Source organism: Lutjanus erythropterus, chromosome 9 (assembly GCF_056507025.1).
Source record: "Lutjanus erythropterus isolate fLutEry1 chromosome 9, fLutEry1.hap2, whole genome shotgun sequence".
Lineage (NCBI taxonomy): Eukaryota > Metazoa > Chordata > Actinopteri > Lutjaniformes > Lutjanidae > Lutjanus > Lutjanus erythropterus.
Genome location: NC_139325.1, coordinates 3,017,520 through 3,036,599, shown reverse-complemented (window position 1 = coordinate 3,036,599; position 19,080 = coordinate 3,017,520). Strand labels below are relative to the sequence as shown.

Sequence of the window (19,080 nt, the reverse complement as noted above, 5' to 3'; positions counted from 1 at the left end):
CTCCAGGTCACTAATCCGTGGCCTGTTTTGAACACAGTGGAATCTGTGTCTGAGTCAAGCCCAAGTCTGATCATTTCCGCATTTCCCCCTCGGCATAGCAAATATTTTTAAACCTTTTTCTCTGATTACCTGGTTGGAGAGAGAAAGGAGTTTTCTGCTTCTAAGCTTTTGACCAGATGTGAGAATTCTGAGAGATTTCCAATTCCAATTTCTGTAATTTATGCTTTTGCTGGAAGAGAGAGAGAGCAGTCTGAACTGGGACCAAAAGTGAGAGCGTTGAAAGGCAAAGGGATGGCTAGTAAAACAGGGAAAACTAGGCCTTGTAATTATTGTGTGGTGAAACGTAAAGTTTTATTGGATTGCTCTCTGTTTAGTTGTCTGCTGGGTGAAGCAAAGGCACGGTAGGTGAGAGAGAACCACACCTTGCTGGTTACAGGGGCAGCTGGAGTGCTACCATACAAACACACACACACACATGCACATGCACACACTAGTCTCTATGGAAGAAGGAAGCTGTCTGACCCCTGCTCTTTTTATCACAATGAAATGAGCCCATAACCTCAACAGCACCACAAACCAATGTAGCCTCAAAATGGTCGTGGTGGAGAACCTTGTGATAAGTTCATAATTAATTGTGTCATTAATTTTACATTTTATGTTTTATTGCAACATAAGAAGGTAATTCATTCAAATTAGTTCTGTGAATTATTGCACTTTTATGGTTTTACTGGGCTTCTGTTTACTGATTTAAGACATTTTTTAGAGGAAAGGAAAGCTTCTGTTTAGTTTTAAATTGCTTCACATTAGCCGTGTTTCCAACAGTGTATTTTTATGGTTATTTTAAAGTATTGCATTAGAAAAGGTTGATAGAAACAGCAAAAAAGTTTTTCCACTCACTTTGAGGGTTTTTTTTGAATGTGCATAATGGGAGATGAAAGCACCTGTTCCAAGTAAATTCTGAGGTAGCAAACATTTAACGCACATGACTGATCAGCTGTTTCCACTCTGTTTCCACTCTTCTGCTGTCTGCTTTGACTTTGTGACAAATAATTACAACTTCCCCAACTGAAAGTAATTCTTGAAGACCTATCTCCATGTTTTCTCATAGATGGCCGTGGTGACTGGTTTTGCTTCTTCTTATTCTTCTTTAAGGTTTTTTGGCAGTCGTCAAACAGATTTTTTTTGTGTGTGTGTTTCAAGTTCACAACCTGTACTTCTCCTACTGTTTATTAACAAAGTTTATACTGACAACTTCCAAGGAAACTATGCTTTGCTGAGCTTAGTTTATAATTGTTGATGGGGATTTGCCTAAATCTCATTTTCTTTTTTGCATCAAGGTTTGCATCAAATTCACTTGATAGAAACACAGTTACTGTCACGTATTCAAGTCTCCCCTCAAATTTCTTTTATCATCAAGCAAATTATATTGATATTTTGTTTAATTAATTAATTAATTAATAGGTTTCCCTTTTTTTTCACTGTACAGCACTTTGCATTCCTTATTTTCTTTACCATAGTAAAATGTGCTTCATGTAGAGGTGAATAAATTTGGACAATAAAAAAGGTTAAAGTATTTTCCTCTGGTTTGTATTCCAGGTGCTGATGATGGGGGAGCCCTTCTTCGACTGTCAGATTGGCTTTGTGGGCTGCCGGGCACTCTGCCTGAAAGGCATCATGGGAGTACGCGATTTTGAAGAAAACATGAACCGACGTGAAGAGGTAAAGACAGTCTAGAAACCTCAAGGAAAAATGGAAAAAAAGGGGAAAAGTTTGAGTGAGAAAGATTAAAAGAGAATTTAAAAGCCCAGAAAAGAGAGATCACTTTCAGCTAAACCTTGTCTCCCACAGCCTCTATTGCTCCCAAGAGCTTTCAGAAGGAGGTAGAGATGTGGTTTGGTTTGTTTATGGAAGAGTGTGATCCAGCTGCCTTTTGTAATTCACCATAATTTTTTGTGTTTGCCACATACATCACTGTGTCAACAGCAGTCTCACCATGTGTTCATGTACAGCACACTTTTGGGCTCAACTGAAATCAGTGTATTTCATCAACATTTTCTTTTAACCATGTGCTTTAATGTTTATTTTTCTAGTGTTATTTTTAAATCATGTCTTCACCAATGATGTATTAGATTGAATAATGAATAGCAAATTATTCATAGAAAATAGTTTGAAATATATTTTGATATAGTTTTTTAATAAGTATGGGCTGGATTATATATTTGTGACATCTGAAATATTTCTTACATCCTCTGTGTATCCTCTTTCTATCCGTCATGCCTCTCCTTTTCCTCTTTTCTTTTCTTTGTGTCTCTGCAGGATGCAGTCTTCTTCAGCTGTGGGGACAGCCTAAGCAGTAAAGGAATGACGTACCTTACCAATTCTCTCTTTGACTACCGCAGTCCAGAGAACAACGGAGTCAGGGCCGAGTTCATCCTGGATGCCGCTAATCATAAGGTCACAATAAATTGAGATAGATTCTGAACTTCTAAATGCCCCATCCCCAATACTTTAATTTGTGAAAGAAATCTGCTTTGGTAGTTTCCAATAGGCTGCCTTTGCCTGGATGAAAGGCCAAAATGTAGTAGCAAACTGAGAGTAGCCATGCAACTACATCAGTAAATAGACTGGCCTGTAGTGACGTCAACCAACATTACAGGTTGTTCGTGACATGTACAGTATATTCACAATCAATCGTTTTCTCCCCACAAAAGACTTGCCACTAAGCATTCAAAAGACACCCACAGAACTGATAGCAGAGGCTAAAACCATATGGCAAAAATTAAGCAGTCAGTTCCAAGCCAGGCCAACAACCAACTCAACACGCACCTCGCAGCTGGGCCGACAGGCCTACACAGCAACATAAAAATGCATTTAACATTATGAACTCACTGATGCTGTTTACTTGAACAGCACCTGCCATTGATACAATCCTCACCAAACAAAACATCTGTAGCACTGAAGTCGTCAAACTGTTCCAAGAACAAATATTCACAAGACTGATACAAAGACTTTGTATTAAGACCTAACTTTCTGTAGTTTTAGACGTATATAACTGAAGGCCTGTCACTGCCAAACCAGACAATAAAATATAAAAATATGATTCTTAACACGTTAGTGTTGGTATAGCGACTAGTGCACATTTGGCTTATACAGTAGTCTATCTGGGTCAGTAAACAGTAATGTGATATAATCACAACCTGTCTTTCTTAAGGTTTCATTTTAAAAAGCTGCAATGACAGCTATTACCATATTTAGTGGTCCTAACTTGACTTGATACAATATTTTGTCCTTTTTAAATAAATCACTCTAATTTAAATCACTGCCACTTGGATTATTTCTGTCAGTCAAACAGCTGCTGGCTTGGCTGCAGTAGAGGAATGTTCCCACTATCTAAGTAGTAGTGCTAAAGCCATTATTCCTGATAACTCTCAGCTCCCCTCATCAGCCATCACAGCTCAAGTGTTGACTCTGCTCAGAAATGTTCATGACCCTCAATGAAGCAATTGTTTGGACATCCATCCATCCATCTATCCATACTTGAAGGTCTAAGAGTCAAAGGTTTTAGTGTTAATTCATTAGCGGTTTTGAAACCAGCAAATGGCTTTGATCCAAAAGCATGCCAGAGCCATTAGAGAGCCCCTAATAAATATTACTCATTAACCCGCCTTTCTGATAAGGCTCTATTGAAATCTCTGTTTAGACAACTAGTGGGTAAGTCTGGGGTGGGGGTGTTAAATGTGCGTGTGAGTGGGGCCTCTCCCATTCTCTCTCTGGTCATGCATTCTCTCTGTTTACCAGCGGTTTGATGTGCAGTAGAAGTATAACTTTCAAATATTGTCTAGGACAGGGTCAATTGCTCTTGACCCACAGACTAATTAATGATGACAAGTAATGTTATAACAATACACTGACACCCAGGTAAATCAAAAATAAGATTATATGAAGTCCACAGCTCTGTTACCTATCTAAGTTTTATTTTAAACAAGAAACTTACAGGTGGCACAGTGATTCAGTGGTGACTTTGTCACCTGTGTTCAAGCCTGGTCTGTTAGCTGGGGTTTTTCCTCGCTTTCTTCTGGGTGCTCTGCTGTGTGACCATGATCCAACAGCAGGTTGAAGGCAAATGGAAACTCTAGATTGCCCATAGTTTGAATGTGAGTGTGTTTGTCTATATTTGTTAGCCCTGTAATAAACTGGTGACCTGTCCAGGCTGTACCCTGCCTCTTCCCTAATGTGTGCTTGAATGAGCTGCAGCACCTCTTTAACAGTGGAGAGTACAGGAAAGTTACTGTTTCCATTTGGCCATTTTTCTGGTGTCAGACAGCTGACAGCTACAAAGTGCTTTTGTGATTGTGTGTATTAATAATTTGTGAGTTGTTGTTTTTTTTCCAAATTTAGAAATTCCACATGAAATTCCAGCTTTTAAAAGCGGCACCTTGCTGTCTTACTAAAAATATCCAGATAGCATTTCACAATTTAGATTGAAAGTATCAGCCATAATCCCAGTCAGACAGAATTGATTTGTAATGGAAAAGTCCAGTCTTTTAGTAGATAAGATACAGATTTCCAGTGGCATACATCCAAGACCCAATTGAATGAGGAAACTTTCACTTCCTTTTATTAATAGCTTATTACTCAACAAAGACCAGACTTGATATCTAATAAATTACTTCCCATGTTATGCACTAGGACTCCACAATATCATGCAAAGTGGGAATGATCAGTTTTGCATCACAACTTTTATTTTCCCTGGAACAAACCTATTAAATTAATGATAATGTTACATTTGTTGGGGTTTGTACCAAATAAACATGTTTTTTTTAACATCTGGAGAACAGAATTTCAAGACTAGGGCATCCTGCAGCACTGCAGTACTTAAGTATAATCCTGTTTTGTCATTTTTTTCCATTATCAAAAAAAAATAAGCCTATGTAATGTGGATATTGTGCATATATTTGCCATATTGTGATTTTGCTAATATTTTGATTAATTGTGCAGCCTTATTATGCAGTGTGAAATATAGAGCAGCCTCTTCTCTCCAACTGAATTTGACTCTTTGTGCTCTAAAAGTTTGATTGTAAAGTTGGTTAGTTATAATTTGACCTCAAATTAGAGATACTTCTGCACTCCTACTATGATTAAGAGTCTCTGTTTATTTCAAATCTTATAAATAGTTTCAAATATTAGTGATGTTGTTAGCGAGTAAAAACAAATGATATCCAAATAAGCAGATCAACCCATCAATAACTCTTGTTATCTCTGATTTGACCCCCTTTGCCGTATCCACCATGACCCCAGTCACTGCCACTCTTAAATGCTATCAGCTTGTTTGCTCCCTTACTGCCGTGTTTACCTATCTCGACTTTTGTTTGACAGGAGACCTACACGGAGATAGCAGGCATGCAGCGCTTTGGTGCTTTCTACATGGATTATCTCTACACAATGGAGAACAGCAGCAACAAAGGTATTGTCTAATTCATTCCTCCTCATAGAGCTTGTTTGCTCACCTTGCCACCTCTTCTCTCCTTTTCTCTATAACTGTCATGTTCTCCTCTTCTTTGCCTCTCTCTCTTTCTTCCTATCTATCTTGGACTCTGTCTTTCCATTTCTTTCTCTCTCCTTTCCTCTCTGTCAAACAAGCCCCCTGGAGACTCAAAGAAAGAGCTTGTCTTGTTTGAGTCACAGCCACCTGGTCCTTGACCCTTCCTGTCCTCGCTCTCACCCCAAACTTACCTGGAGGGCAACTGTCAGAAGTGTTTAGTCTGTGCTGACATCTATTTGAGGTTCTTTCTCCCTGCTGCTTGTTGAAACATTGTTTCCCCCTGTCTCTTTACCTGTAAGCTCTTGAGAAAGTGAATAGGCTTTTCTTGCCTAATTAGGTGTCACTCTTCCTGGCAGAAGCCTTAAGACGGGCAGGATTTCTCATACCTCAGCTGCAGCACTCAAGAATGTTTATACAAGTCTGAAAGATCTGAAGTTCCCATTACAAGATAAAGCATTCTCCTTTCAATTTGAAATGTTATATTTGGCCCACAAATGTCCCTGTGATTGTTGAGCATTTTATTTCAATGCTGCTGGAAAGCTGCTCTCTGTGTAAGTATGACAGTGACTCCTGACTGACATTTACAAGTTCTAAGATGCAAAAAAAGAAATCTATAGCTTTATATGGCCCATGGGGCACTGAATGTTGTTAAAAATCATGCTTGCTAGAGTGAAAAATGACTAGTTGCACTGATGATTAAGTGATACAGTGCAAAGTAGCTTTTTTGTATCTGGTTGAAGCAATTCAATGACTTGAACAGAATGATTAATGAGGAGTTGTAATAATGTCACCTGTGTTGTTTGAGTTCCCTCCCTGTTTTTCGCTTTCATTTGACTTCTCTCTGCCTCCTTCTGACTAGGCTATTGTTTCCTCCTGCTGTCAGCCACAGATAAAAATCTAAATTAAAAAAAACATTGATACTGTCATCCCGAGCTGTCAAAGTCATTTCTGACAGCAGGATAAGTGTCACTCTCTTTTCCTGCGGGACGGCTGTGGTTACCCTTGCCAATTGGAATGCTTCTCTTCTGTCGGTGTTTCTCTTCTTCTCGGACACGGACCAGATCCTGTGTCAACCAAACAAATTAGCTTCCATCGCCATGGGACTGACATAAACTCTGAGTCAACCGAAATACTAACCAACCCAGGTCACACTCACCATTGACTTCACATTAGAGTAATGCTGCAGATTAAAAACTTTTTTTTAATCTTGGGAAATGGAGACACTTTTAAATCGTCTAAATCCCGGCTAATTTCAGCCTCCTCATCATTCCGCTGACCGTTCTAACTGCAGCCATATGGTTGATATTAGGCCTAATCCATTGCAGCCAAATGTCACTGAGGAAGGGAAGGGGAAGTGGCATTGCCCATTGCTCTTTGTAAATCCCAAAATTCAGTGGGAGGTTACCCCTCCATCACTCAGCTTTTTCAGCTACAAAAGTTAAATTCATAGCATTGACTCTCTGAGCTGTAAGAATGTTCGGTGCAGTGGTGAAATGTAATGGGAATAAAAAAAAGTTTCTGACCCTTTGCCCTCTTCCTCCCTTACTGCCATTCATCCACCCCCTTCTTTTATTTTTAATTTCTCCCTTTTTATTGCCGGGGAGCCGAGTCTTTTAAGTGGACCTCTGGAACAGGGGCCTGCGATGAATGAAGGGACAGCTGTGTGAGAGAAGTGGACATTTGGAATATTCATCATTCCAGTGGTTCATGGCTATGTGTGCTGCGTCCCTGCTCCTGCATTACACCACTGCCATCTTTGTTGTGTTTTCACCCAACAAATGAGGAAATTCTGTATTAGTACTTAATTAATAAAAAATGCCCCTTTATGTAAAGAACACAGAACTTTGTACATTAAATAGAATAAATGGTATGTCTACTCAAATTGTTCCTCAAGTTTGTTATGGTACATACTTTATACATATATATATATATATATATATATATATATGTATGTATATATATATATATATATATATATGTATATATATATATATATATATATATATATATATATATATATATATATATATATATATATATGTATATATATATATACATATATATATATATATATATATATATATATATATATATATATATATATATATATATGTATATATGTATATATATAAGCATGTTCTGTATGTGTGTTTCTGTTCTTAGGCTCTCAGGACTTCTCAGTGGTGAATATGGAGGAGGTAGTGCCCACTGTTCAAGAGACATCCATCAAGAGGCTGGTGGTGGGACCTCTGGATGTCAGGCTGCACAGCAGTGCTGTCCACCGCATCCTCAAGATGATCACCTGTGCTATGGACCACGAGTATGAACCCTACTGCAAACCACAGCGAGGTCAGACATCTCCTACTAACAGCTCCTCCATCTGTTTTACTGGGCTGACTTTAACAGCTAAGAGTCACCTAACGACTAATAGGTCACTGTGCCTATGCTTGTTTCAGCAACTTCTCTTCTCTTCTCTTCTCTTCTCTTCTCTTCTCTTCTCTTCTCTTCTCTTCTCTTCTCTTCTCTTCTCTTCTCTTCTCTTCTCTTCTCTAAACTGATGATGGAGGAGCCCTTCTTCGATAAACTTTTAGGATTTTTGAAGAGTGAATGCAGTTGCTAGAGCTAAGAAGCTAACAGTTTATAAACAAACTGCACCATAGTTATGACTTCACGTCCTCACTACACAATGACTTGTGTTCAGTGTGATGATGTTTAATGTCCCTGAAATCCTCTGTAGTCTCATTTAGCCGCTCGTTAGCAACTGCCATTTTTAAGACATGTAAAAGCTTCAAAATTCACGTTTATGGTATTTACTGATGTATTTCTTGTCATTGAACAGAACTTGAAAATTCTAAGCTTGTGTTAACTGCAGACTTTTTTTTTAGCCATCTAACCAAAAACTCATTCAAAAAAACTATTGACTTTGACACAAGGGAAGCGGAAGTGCCAATATGCTAACTCATTTCCGTGTTTTAGGACTCACTCCTGCAGCATTCCTCTATTCTGTTCTCTTGTATTCTATTCTATTCTGCCAATGACCAGAAACTGCAGCAGTTTGCACTTTACAGTATCCTCATCACATTGTTATTTCCTTGCACAACCCATCTTTCAACACACAGCTGTACATGAAAGTAGTGACCTTTTGGACCACATGAGGGAGGATAAGCCAAACACCTTTGTTAGCGATCGTCCCTGCACAGCTATTGATGAGCTCATCCCTGGGATGTTGTGAAAGAACATGGAATGTGTGTCTGTGTGTAATATCTCTAGCAATAACTCTCATTTTTGCGAAACGATAACATCCGTAGGTTTCGGTTGTTTCAGCATCTGCAATAGATAATAGATGATGTGGTAATTACTATAGAGCTTTTGACTAAAGCTGGGCAGGTCAGTGTGTTCCTTCCTGTTTCTATATGTGTCTGAACTCTCTGGCATTTACTGGAGAAGGGTCAGTATAGTTAACCACCCAAGGGGTATTGAGAAATTGAGATGAGATAAAAGAGGAAACATTTTTCATCAAGGTAGCTATTGCAGATGGAATGATGAAATAAAACATGTCTTATGTATTTTCCAAAACCAAGATCAGTTCTCCTCTCTTCCCCTCTCACCTCTTCTGTCCTCCTCTCCTCTCCTATCCTCTCCTCTCCCCTCCTGTCCTCTCCTGCCCTCCCAATACTTCATAAAGTATTTGTTTTTATATGTGGTGATTTATTTTTTAAAATGAAAAGCCATGTATTTCAGCACACTTTTGTTGCTACTCTGTACCTTTACTTTTAAAGCAGAAATAATTGATTTAATATACAAATAATTCTAAAAGCGCAGATGTTCTGAGTTCTGTCTTAGGGACAGTCCAGGTTTTGTCTGGTCTGTTAATGATTTTGGTGACAGGTGCTCTACACTCCAGCCAGGAGCCAGGAAAGAGGTAGAGGTTAAAGATATGACTATCTTTCCTCTGCATACACCCTTGCCAAGAGCTCAGGAAGAATCATTAAAAAATAGCTCTAAATGGGAGCCAAATTGGCTGCTGTCTGTGTATTTTATAAGATCTTGTCCTATTTAGAGCAGGATGTTCCAACTTGCAAATTACTCACAGTGTGTCCATTTGTATTTTTTTAATATGATGCCTAAGAACAATTGAAGGAACAAGGTAATGAGATCTGTTAAGTAGAACAGGACAATATGGGGCAGGGCATGATGGTAACAGTTGTGTGCTACAATGTGTGTGTTGCATGCAAACTTATTCTTTTTTGTCATATTTTTGCCTTTTCTGTGTGCTTTTAGTAGAAAGTGTTGTAGTGTTCAGATTCATGTCTCTGTGTGTACCACATGAGCTGCATGTTCTTTGTAATGTGAATGTTGATTGTGGATATTGACTTGAGCCTTGCCATATGATTAGATTGGAAATGGCAGTGCCAGATGAACCTGATGCGGGCCACGGCGGTAGGCCAAAGAGCAAAACAGCTTTAGGATCAGGTTCTGAGCCCACCTTGGAGCTGGGAATGTAGCCCACCAGAACCTTTACTGAACTGAAACAAACCCATGTCCTGGGACCAGAGCCAAGGCCGCTCCGTAACAAAGGGCTCAGGTTTTGGTCCACCTCAGGCCCTGGACACAGTTTAGTGGTTCAGTGATCTGGTCACTCCTTACTTTGGTGAGCACTGACCTTGCTAGCCTCTATTCCATGTTGACTTGGTTCACTTCATTTTCTGCCTCGCCGGATGTTTCTGGTTATTGATTGAATGAGTGGTTTTATGAGTTCAAAAACAAAGCTACTGGGAAACAGCCACTGTAATGAATATCGCTTGGAGATGCCAGTACTTTTATAGTGATGTTTATTTTATTTAGTGTATGAGGTGGTGGTTTTTGTTGGAAAATACTGCTTTATTGTTTTAATGCTGCAGGCATAGAGGAGAGGCGCCCACTCAAAGAAATTTGTGTGCTTTACAACTAACCTCTTTCTCTGTAAAACAATATTTAGTCCTCAAATCCAAACGTCTTGGCCTTTCCCACTCCATCACTTTATTTCAAATAATGCACCACAGATCACATACTTGTGGTCAGGTTCAGTTGTGTAAAACATAGGAAAATCAGTTATGTTTGTAATAATATGTTTAATCTTACACTTCACCCTCTCCCTTTACTGCACCGCTGCAGTATGTTACAGCATTTGTTCCAAAGCTAACATGATTTTTTCTGTTGTGTCATTGCCTCCGTAGAAATTGTTGAGGAGAGTCATGGTCCAGCCACTCCAGAAGAGCTATCAAGCTTAGAGGAATTCATCCCAACCAGACTCACGTGTCTCACTCTGCTCCAAGTCTCAGTCACCGTCTCCATGGCAGAGTTCAACCTCCTTCACACACTAATGCCTGTCATCATGGGACGCAAGGTAGTGCACGCAGACCAGCTTTCTTCTACAAACATCCTTCTATACTCGTCTTTCTCTTCCTTTGTTTGAAGGCTCATTCATATGGCATGGGAGAGATTGTGTGGTGTAAAATTAAAGGGACAGTTCACTGTGCAATCAAAAATACAATCTGCAATCATACATACATTTTTCTTCTGGCCTGTTGTGCTCCATAAATACAGTTTTGAGATATTGGCCATATAGATGCCTTCTCTCCAATATAATGGAACTAGATGGCACTCAAAGCATCAAAAATACATTTTCTGAGCTTTTTTTTTTTTTTTTTTGAGTTTCTCTCCAAAAATTATGACCTGATTACTCAAGATAATCCACAGACCTTGTTGTGAGGAGTTTCATGTAGGAACTACTTTCTTTCTATTAGTCTATTAGTCTGGTAGTCCAATTCTAAAGTAGTTAAGGTACATTCTGCTGCAGAAAAAAAGTAATTCCTACATGAAACTGCTCACAATGAGGTCTGTGGATTATTTTGAGCAACTGGGTCATGATTTCTGGAAAAAGACATAGTTGTTGAGTTTGTCAAAAATATTTTTTTAGCGCTTTGAGTAGCACACAACTCGTGCCATCTAGTTCCATTATACTGGAGAGATGGCAGACAACCTTATGGCCGATATCTCAGAAATTCTGTTAGTCACACTATAACAGTATAGATGGATAAACAGTTCTAAAGGCCAGAGGACATATATGTACTTTTGATTTTGGAATGAACTGTCCCTTTCTCATGTGAAAGTCTAGTATACAAAGACTGTTATGCACACATGACGATGAGACACTTCTGTTGACTTTGCCAAAGTCTGTAAATGCAACGCATTCCCACTGTACAGTGCACAATGTTGTCACTGACATGGAAGCTTCTTTACATTTATCTGACCAAGCAATGCCAATATACCTGTGATTAGACAAAAATGACATTAGGTGCTTACTGCACCATCAGTCATGTGAGTATAGTGCTCATGGTGTTCAAATGTCTTTAGAATATCTGAACATCTCAAAAAGGAATTGAAAAAATGAACAAAATCTAATTTCTTTGTATTTTGTTGCCAATTTAGTTCAGTATTCTTGTATTGTATTACTCCTGACTATACAGAAGATCCATAGTAAAACGATCAAACAACTAATACAGCCATTATATATATTATTATAAAATTCCAGAATTTATGTCACACATTTAGATTTAATCAAAATTTAAGAGCTTGGCAGTGAGAGTTGGCCTAGAGATATAGCAGGAAAGCAGACTGATGTGGACATTGTTATGTTGCAACAAGAGCAGTATGTGTAATATGTATTCTCACTTTTTATCCCTTCCCCTCTTTTATATCTTTAATCTCTCAGACTACACCAGGACCGGTTAACATACCAGTGTTTCAGCCGGTGCGTCCTCTACCTTCTGTGCAGTTCCAGGTGGAAAAGGTGAATGTTGAACACTCAGTGCCCATGTATGCTCCAGAGCTGGTCAGCACTGTCAGCAGTCTCAGCCAGCCTTCCGACAATCTGCTGCATCACTGCTATGCACACCTCTACCTCAAGGTGAGCGTAATAATATTCTACTCAAATCCCAGCCTGTTCATTCTGTAAATATAAAAATGGGTCACTCTCTGCGTTTAATAAGAATTTGAATGAACTTTGTCTTTGTCCTGCTAAAAGAGTTGGTTCCATCTTAGAGCTGAAAAATATATCACCTGACTTTTCCAAAAATGTGTCGTTCAGATCTACGTAACTATCTATTTTGCGATATATTAATCTAACAAAGTGTCTGTTTTTACTAAGAGAAACCAGTCAGACAATGAGGCAGTCTAGGTTGCAGTGTAGTCAGGTGTGTTTCACATTTACTGGTTTGGTTCTGACTATTTAAGACAAATAATAAACCATACCAAGTATTTGATAATGTACAGTACAAAACTTGCTGTAGAGTGGATGCAAAACTTGTATAGAAAGCTCCAGTACCGTTTTCCCTGTCCTTTGCCACTTTTAGTATGAGCACAGGTTTGTATCTGTCACTATTTTGTGATAGTAATAAGTTTCACATTGGCTGATATCCATAAATATTGATCGTGTAGGTTGTGACTGATGACATGTTTTGTACTCTAAAGGGTATAACAATATCCAAAAGCTATCATTATATCAAGTCTTATATTATGATATGCTATAATATTGATATATAGTCTAGCCCTAATTTTACATGTGTCTTTTTATCTATCATCTTTTCAGTCGACAGGAAATACACATCAATTGATTTGTACAGTTTGGTTTCCTTGCACCATAGTCCAGTAGGTAAGCCGCATGGCTATAGTGTTAATTCTACTCTGAAATAGCCCTAATGACCCTTTTAATGACCTGGATGACCTCTTCCCACCTGGTCATAAAAATCTCAGCACTAAGCTTTCTGATGAGCACCAGTCCAAGACTGGTCTTCATCACGGTTTTCATCTACCAAAATTCATGGGATACTACAATTTATTGTGCAGCTGTGGCCTTCCCACAGTTACACTTAACACTTAGTGTGTTGATGATATATTCTTGACTGGTGGTTTGAAGCTCAAACTCATTGTTGATTACAGTTGTCAGTAACAAGTAGGGGCCTAACATGTTTAAAATCACTGGCCAAGATTCATTTATTCATTCATTCATCCATTCTGATTGCCTAATCAGATAGAGGAATTTTATAAGCAGTTATTTAGTATGTAAGGTTTGTGCAATTAGAAAATCATGACAATTCCTAAGAGAAATGTAAGGACAACCTAGATAATTCTGAACAATCAGCTGTGAGAATAGCTACTTCTACACACTACTCATGCATTTTGTTGGTAGGGCATTTACTTAACATGTAAAGGTTGAAAACCTCTAATAAAATGTTTCTATACTTTGTAAAAAACCTCTCTTACAAATATGTGTAATATGTGTTCATCACAAAGTCTTTAGAAATGATAGATTTTCCTCTGAATTTGTCCTAGTGTTATGTATGTGTACTGCAGCTGTCACATTTTTACATGCATATTTGATTAGATATTAATTTAAATGCAGGTGAAGGTACAGCCAAATACATTTTTGTCTGTCACTTTGATTTTCAAATTGATCTATAGATAAACTAGAGATAAAGAGGTTGCATTTGTAGTTGCCTTGAAGGAGTACATATAGAACTATGGAGGCAAATACAGCTAATCTATTTTTTTTTTTGGAAGCTTGTGTCACAGATCTGAAGTAATCTGGGATGGCCCAGTCTGTCCTGGTATGGCCTGTGTGTGTTTTTTTAAGGCAGGATGTTTGCTGGACATCATGCTGGTAGTCCTTATCACAGGGTCACTGCAGGGTTAACAGTCAACTGGTCAGTGGCCAAGGATCATTCTGACCAATCAGCCAATCAGTATCTGTATCTGCCACAGTACTAATTCTGCCTCTGGTTTTTGCCAGCAAGATCATGACAGGGTGGAGGTCATTCTGGTCGCAGTTCACCCGCTTCAGGAAGTGATTTGAAACGGGTATAAACTAAGGCTTATCTTAATCTGTGTTTTATTGACACTGGCTGTCAGTGCTAAGGTGTCTGTCTTCAGGGTAGTGGTAAACTATTGTCTCACTTTTCCATGGTTGTAGACAAGAACTCAAAGTCAGCCTGTTTGCTCAAGAGGAAGGCCACAGAAGTAAATAAACCGATCATAATTGGAAACTTGGGCTATTTGAATAACTAGTTGCTTCGGGCAGCTGAAGGAGAACAGAATCTGGATTCTAGTCTCCCAGAGGAAGCTAGCTATACGGCCCTAAGCTTACATTTCAGTGTGGGGGTTTTATTATGTCTACATCTGTATCTGGCAATCATACAGTTCAACTTGATATACTACTTTGGTGTGTAATATGAATGTAAAATTAATTATCATTTTAGTTTTGTCCAAAGTTTTGTCTCTCTGCTCTGGGCCATCTGCACAGCAAAGCGTTTCAGTAGACCTTCATGTGTTGGAATTGGATGAGTCCTGCTCTGTGCATATACAGCAGCTGCATGTGAGACAGCTGGGTTCAGCCATCATCCACTACTTCCAATATTAAACAGGACTTCATCAACCAGGCTCACTATTAGCTGTAGGTAAATATTGAGGTTGCGGAACATTCTGTGTCTGTCTGTGGGACTGGAGCTTCAATAATCATAATGAGGCCTGACCTGAGTACACTTGACCCCAAAGTCCAGTTTGTCTGATTAGTGTGAATAGGTGTACCACACTCGGGTCCACTTGAAAAGGTGTTGTTGAGTACAGTTCATGTGTACTCAAGTACGGCTTGTTTCAGTTGTGAAAAAAAAAACAAAAAAAAACCCATACCAAAATAATGAAGTGGACTGCTATTTAGGGGTGGTAAACTCTGGGCATCTCATGATTTGATTTGATTTCAGAGCACTACAATGCAGCTATAAAACAATTATTATTACAAGTCATCTTTAATCCTTTAAAGTTTTAAGCTTTTAAGACAGGAGGTGACGTTGGATTGTCTCCATCAGCAATTGCTCACACTCAGCCATCCTTACCAGAACTCTAGGGGTAGCCTAGTTTAGAATGTAAACATGACACACATGTCTGTTATGTTTCACCATCTAATTGTTTCAGCCAGAGGAGCAATTTTACTTAGGCACGGTACAAAACAATCATACCCAGTGAAAAGACACCACATCAAGGTCAATGAATGTAAAAATCTCTTTGTTCCAAAAAACGTTTAATATTATTCGACAGTGACATTGGAATCTTAGAGCGTTTTGGACCTGATGAGTCTGATACATGTGTACAAGTGTGTTGTATAAGTATGTTGTGACAATGAAAAGCAACCTCAAGTGTTTCCCGATGCTGTTCTAACTCTCAAAGTGATCAACAATGCTAGTCAGCAATATTGACTGTTGTTACCATTTCTGTACTTTCTTATTGCTGCTACATATACATGTACTTATTTATAGAAAGCTTCACAGTTATTCTAAATACTTCAGTTCAGTCCATACGTTTGTCAGTAAACGTGTGGACTAGCAAACAGAATAAACTACCCACAAACTTTTTAGCCAGACACAATGTATTCAAGACTCAGTAATGTGTATCTTCATTAAATCTCAGTGCAGTTGTCATGTCACTTGTGCCATGTAATCAATTATGCCTTGAAAACTATTACAAGAAAAAAAAAACAACTTGCAGCTGTCTGTAGTCATCTAATGTACAGTAAGTGTACATGAATTTTCTTGGATGTTCAACAAAAGGATATATCTAGTAGTGCGTCTTGACTGTAAAATGGACTTGCTGACAGTTGTGCAATAAACAAGGATGATAGGATAATTTAGTCTTTATTCTGTCTCTGTAAGAGTGTAGATTTGGGCTGCAACAGGTCTCCAAGGTCAATTTAGTTGATTAAGATGAGACACTGACTGAGGAGTTGCTGTATTTTTCTCTATCTTCCTCTCAGAAGTTGTATAAGCTCAATAAGAGTTGACATGTTTTTTCTTTGGTTCCAGTAAAGGGTTTGCTCTATACATTTCTAATTTTCCATGTCTTTCTTTTTTCTTCCATCATTCCTTTCTCCATTTCTCTCCCTTTCTTTTGGTCGCTCTCTCTCCAGGTGTTTGGGTTCCAGGCAGGCTTGACATGCCAGGACAGTACAGGGGGTTTCCTGCCTCTCATCCCCATCATCCCCTCCTTCAGCACTGCACTCTATGGGAAGCTAATCCAGATGCCTGCATACTGGTGAGGTTCCAGCACTTTTTAATATAGATGGAAGTTTGAGTGAGCACAGAGGCAGGTAGGGTCCCTTTGTAAGCTTAAGTAACACTGTCACTGGATTTGGACATTTTTGGACATTTTTTGTAATGATTTTGGTAGAATGATATAGGATTACAAGTGTAGGAAGTTTGTGCTGCTGTTGATGGGGTCTGCAGCAAAATGTATTTTAGCCACACAACACAAAACGGCTCACACAAAAAAATCAATATGAGACTCCTTCGGCCAAAACAGTAATTTTACCTTCCAAAACACAGGAGTTGCCTGGATCAGTTAGTTAGTTAGTGTTTTTGTTGTTATTGTGAGTCTAACTGATCTAGTTTTTTTTAGATGCAGCTTTCTTTAGGTAGCTTCTTTTTTGCTGCCAACCCTTTCCACATCAGTATATTGCTTATATTGCATTTGTATTTAATATTTGCCCCTTTGAAATGATTAATAGTAAAATGATGCCCCATCCTGCACCACACTAATTCACACTTGTTTTTTTCTGCTGAAATGTGTCTGTTATCTGTTTTGTTCATACTTGCTTCATGTTTGATTGACTCTTGAAGCACTGATTTAATTCCAACACAAATTACTCAAGGTGGAGATTTCCAAACACCCTGACATCTTTGAGCTCTAGACACATCCTGAGATGGCCTCCAAAAGTGATTTCCCTCGACAGCATCAGTGTACCCATTTGGTTAGATCCTAGTGTGGTCTCGCAAAATTAAACATATTGATTGAGGTAATTTCTTGGAGCTGAGTGCAGTGATTATGGTGAACACACCCCTGGAAGTAGACACTGCATATGTAATGTGCCTATCATTATGTGGTGGCAAAAGAGATTTATTTAACTGCAGTAAGTGGAAGGATAGTTTACATTCTACAAGCACCTGTTGCTGGCATTATATGTAACAACCAACCATCAATTTAACTCATTAAGGATGCATATTTAAGTAAGGCAGGCAAAAATTTATGGGTTTTTTTTCAGATTTCAGGAGGGTTTGGATGTGCATCTCCTCTGTGTATGTGTGTTTGGGAGTGTTTATATAAATGCTTGGCTGTCTGTATACAGTGCGTGTGTTGTCAGGCTTGTGTATTGTACTTTATGAAGAGGATTGCAGCCTTTTGTGGGCAGTGCATCAGAGGGTATTTAAAGTGATGGATGAGCCACTTCTTCAGCGGTCAGTGGGGAAAACAGAAAAACAGAGTCATCGGGTAACAACTGCAACAATTTCTCAGATGGTCTGAAACACAAGGAGAGGAAAATAAGACAACGCTGTCTAAAGAGATGAAAAAACATCTTGCTATATATCCCTGTCCTTGTACCAGACAGTGAATGACTCATTGGGGATGTCCCTTGAGAGGTAAAGAGAGGTTAGAAGTTGAAGAGAGGACAAGAGGGGAAAGGAGAGAAATAAAGCTTTTGGAAGTGGAACAGTTGGACAAATTTTGAGATTTGAGAGATTGACAAGAAATTAATCTAGTCTTTAAATGTCGGAGCTATCAAAATACAAAAAGAATGGAAGAGAACAAGAGGAGCTAGAACAGGAGATGAACTACACTAAGAAGCACCCCAATGAGGAGATTGTAGACAGCCAGTTGAAGAGAGAAGAGAAAAGGGACAAAAGAAGGAAGAGATCAGACAAGAGGGTGGAAGATGAGAGGAAGAGATGATGATGGGTAAAAAGTGTAAATGGACTGTTTTGTCGGACTGCAGGGAAGACGGATGAGACAAAAGCTTTGGAAGATGGATAAAGGGGAGGATGGATGAAAGAGAGGGAGAGCAAAGGAAAAATAATTTTACAGGATGAATGTTCTTAGTAGGTTTTTGGATCTTTGTGTGTAGTGTTCAACATCATGGGGCTTGGCCTTACTTTTATTATTGAAAATGTGTTCATTATCTCTCTCCGCAAAAAAACTCGTTCAGCTGTGCGAAGTGTGCAGCAAGTTCCTTAAGTATGTTTGTTCAGTCGGTGAACTGAATAAACAAATTATCATGAAAAAAAAATATTCTTACATCTATTTTCCTTATGAAACAGAAAAATACAACCGTCCACCTTCTGAATTCAAGTTTCTCTTTCACCAAGCTCAATAATTAATAGAATACAAAACACACATCTTTTCTCATTTCACGTTTTATTTAAATAGTTCCAGTGGCACATTTGTTATGTGATACATTAATTCATATGAAAATATTCCTGCTCTACAGGCTGTTTCCCTCTCATTCATTCTTCGGCTCAGTGGTCTGTAGTGTGCTGCTGAACGAGCCGAGCAATGTCTGTCAATCAGTCTTCAGAAGAAAACTATAAAATTTGTAAAATAAAATGACAACAATTCTCCTGTGGAACCCCAGCCGGCGATTGCAGATATGTTCATCCAATCACCCAACCCAACTTTGA

The 19,080-nt window shown here is 38.7% G+C and overlaps 1 protein-coding gene across 6 annotated transcripts in view; it reads left to right on the top strand.

Moving 5' to 3' along the window:
• Window positions 1–19,080, top strand: part of vps13b (vacuolar protein sorting 13 homolog B) — a 396,480-nt gene that overhangs the window by 47,355 nt on the left and 330,045 nt on the right. For all 6 annotated transcript variants that reach the window (XM_084725927.1, XM_084725925.1, XM_084725926.1 and 3 more), the window contains exons 10-16: window positions 1,597–1,719; window positions 2,317–2,454; window positions 5,377–5,464; window positions 7,706–7,891; window positions 10,759–10,928; window positions 12,297–12,491; window positions 16,539–16,663. In XM_084725927.1, the coding sequence (XP_084582053.1) occupies window positions 1,597–1,719; window positions 2,317–2,454; window positions 5,377–5,464; window positions 7,706–7,891; window positions 10,759–10,928; window positions 12,297–12,491; window positions 16,539–16,663 (1,025 nt within the window). The remainder of the gene's footprint in view (window positions 1–1,596; window positions 1,720–2,316; window positions 2,455–5,376; window positions 5,465–7,705; window positions 7,892–10,758; window positions 10,929–12,296; window positions 12,492–16,538; window positions 16,664–19,080) is intronic.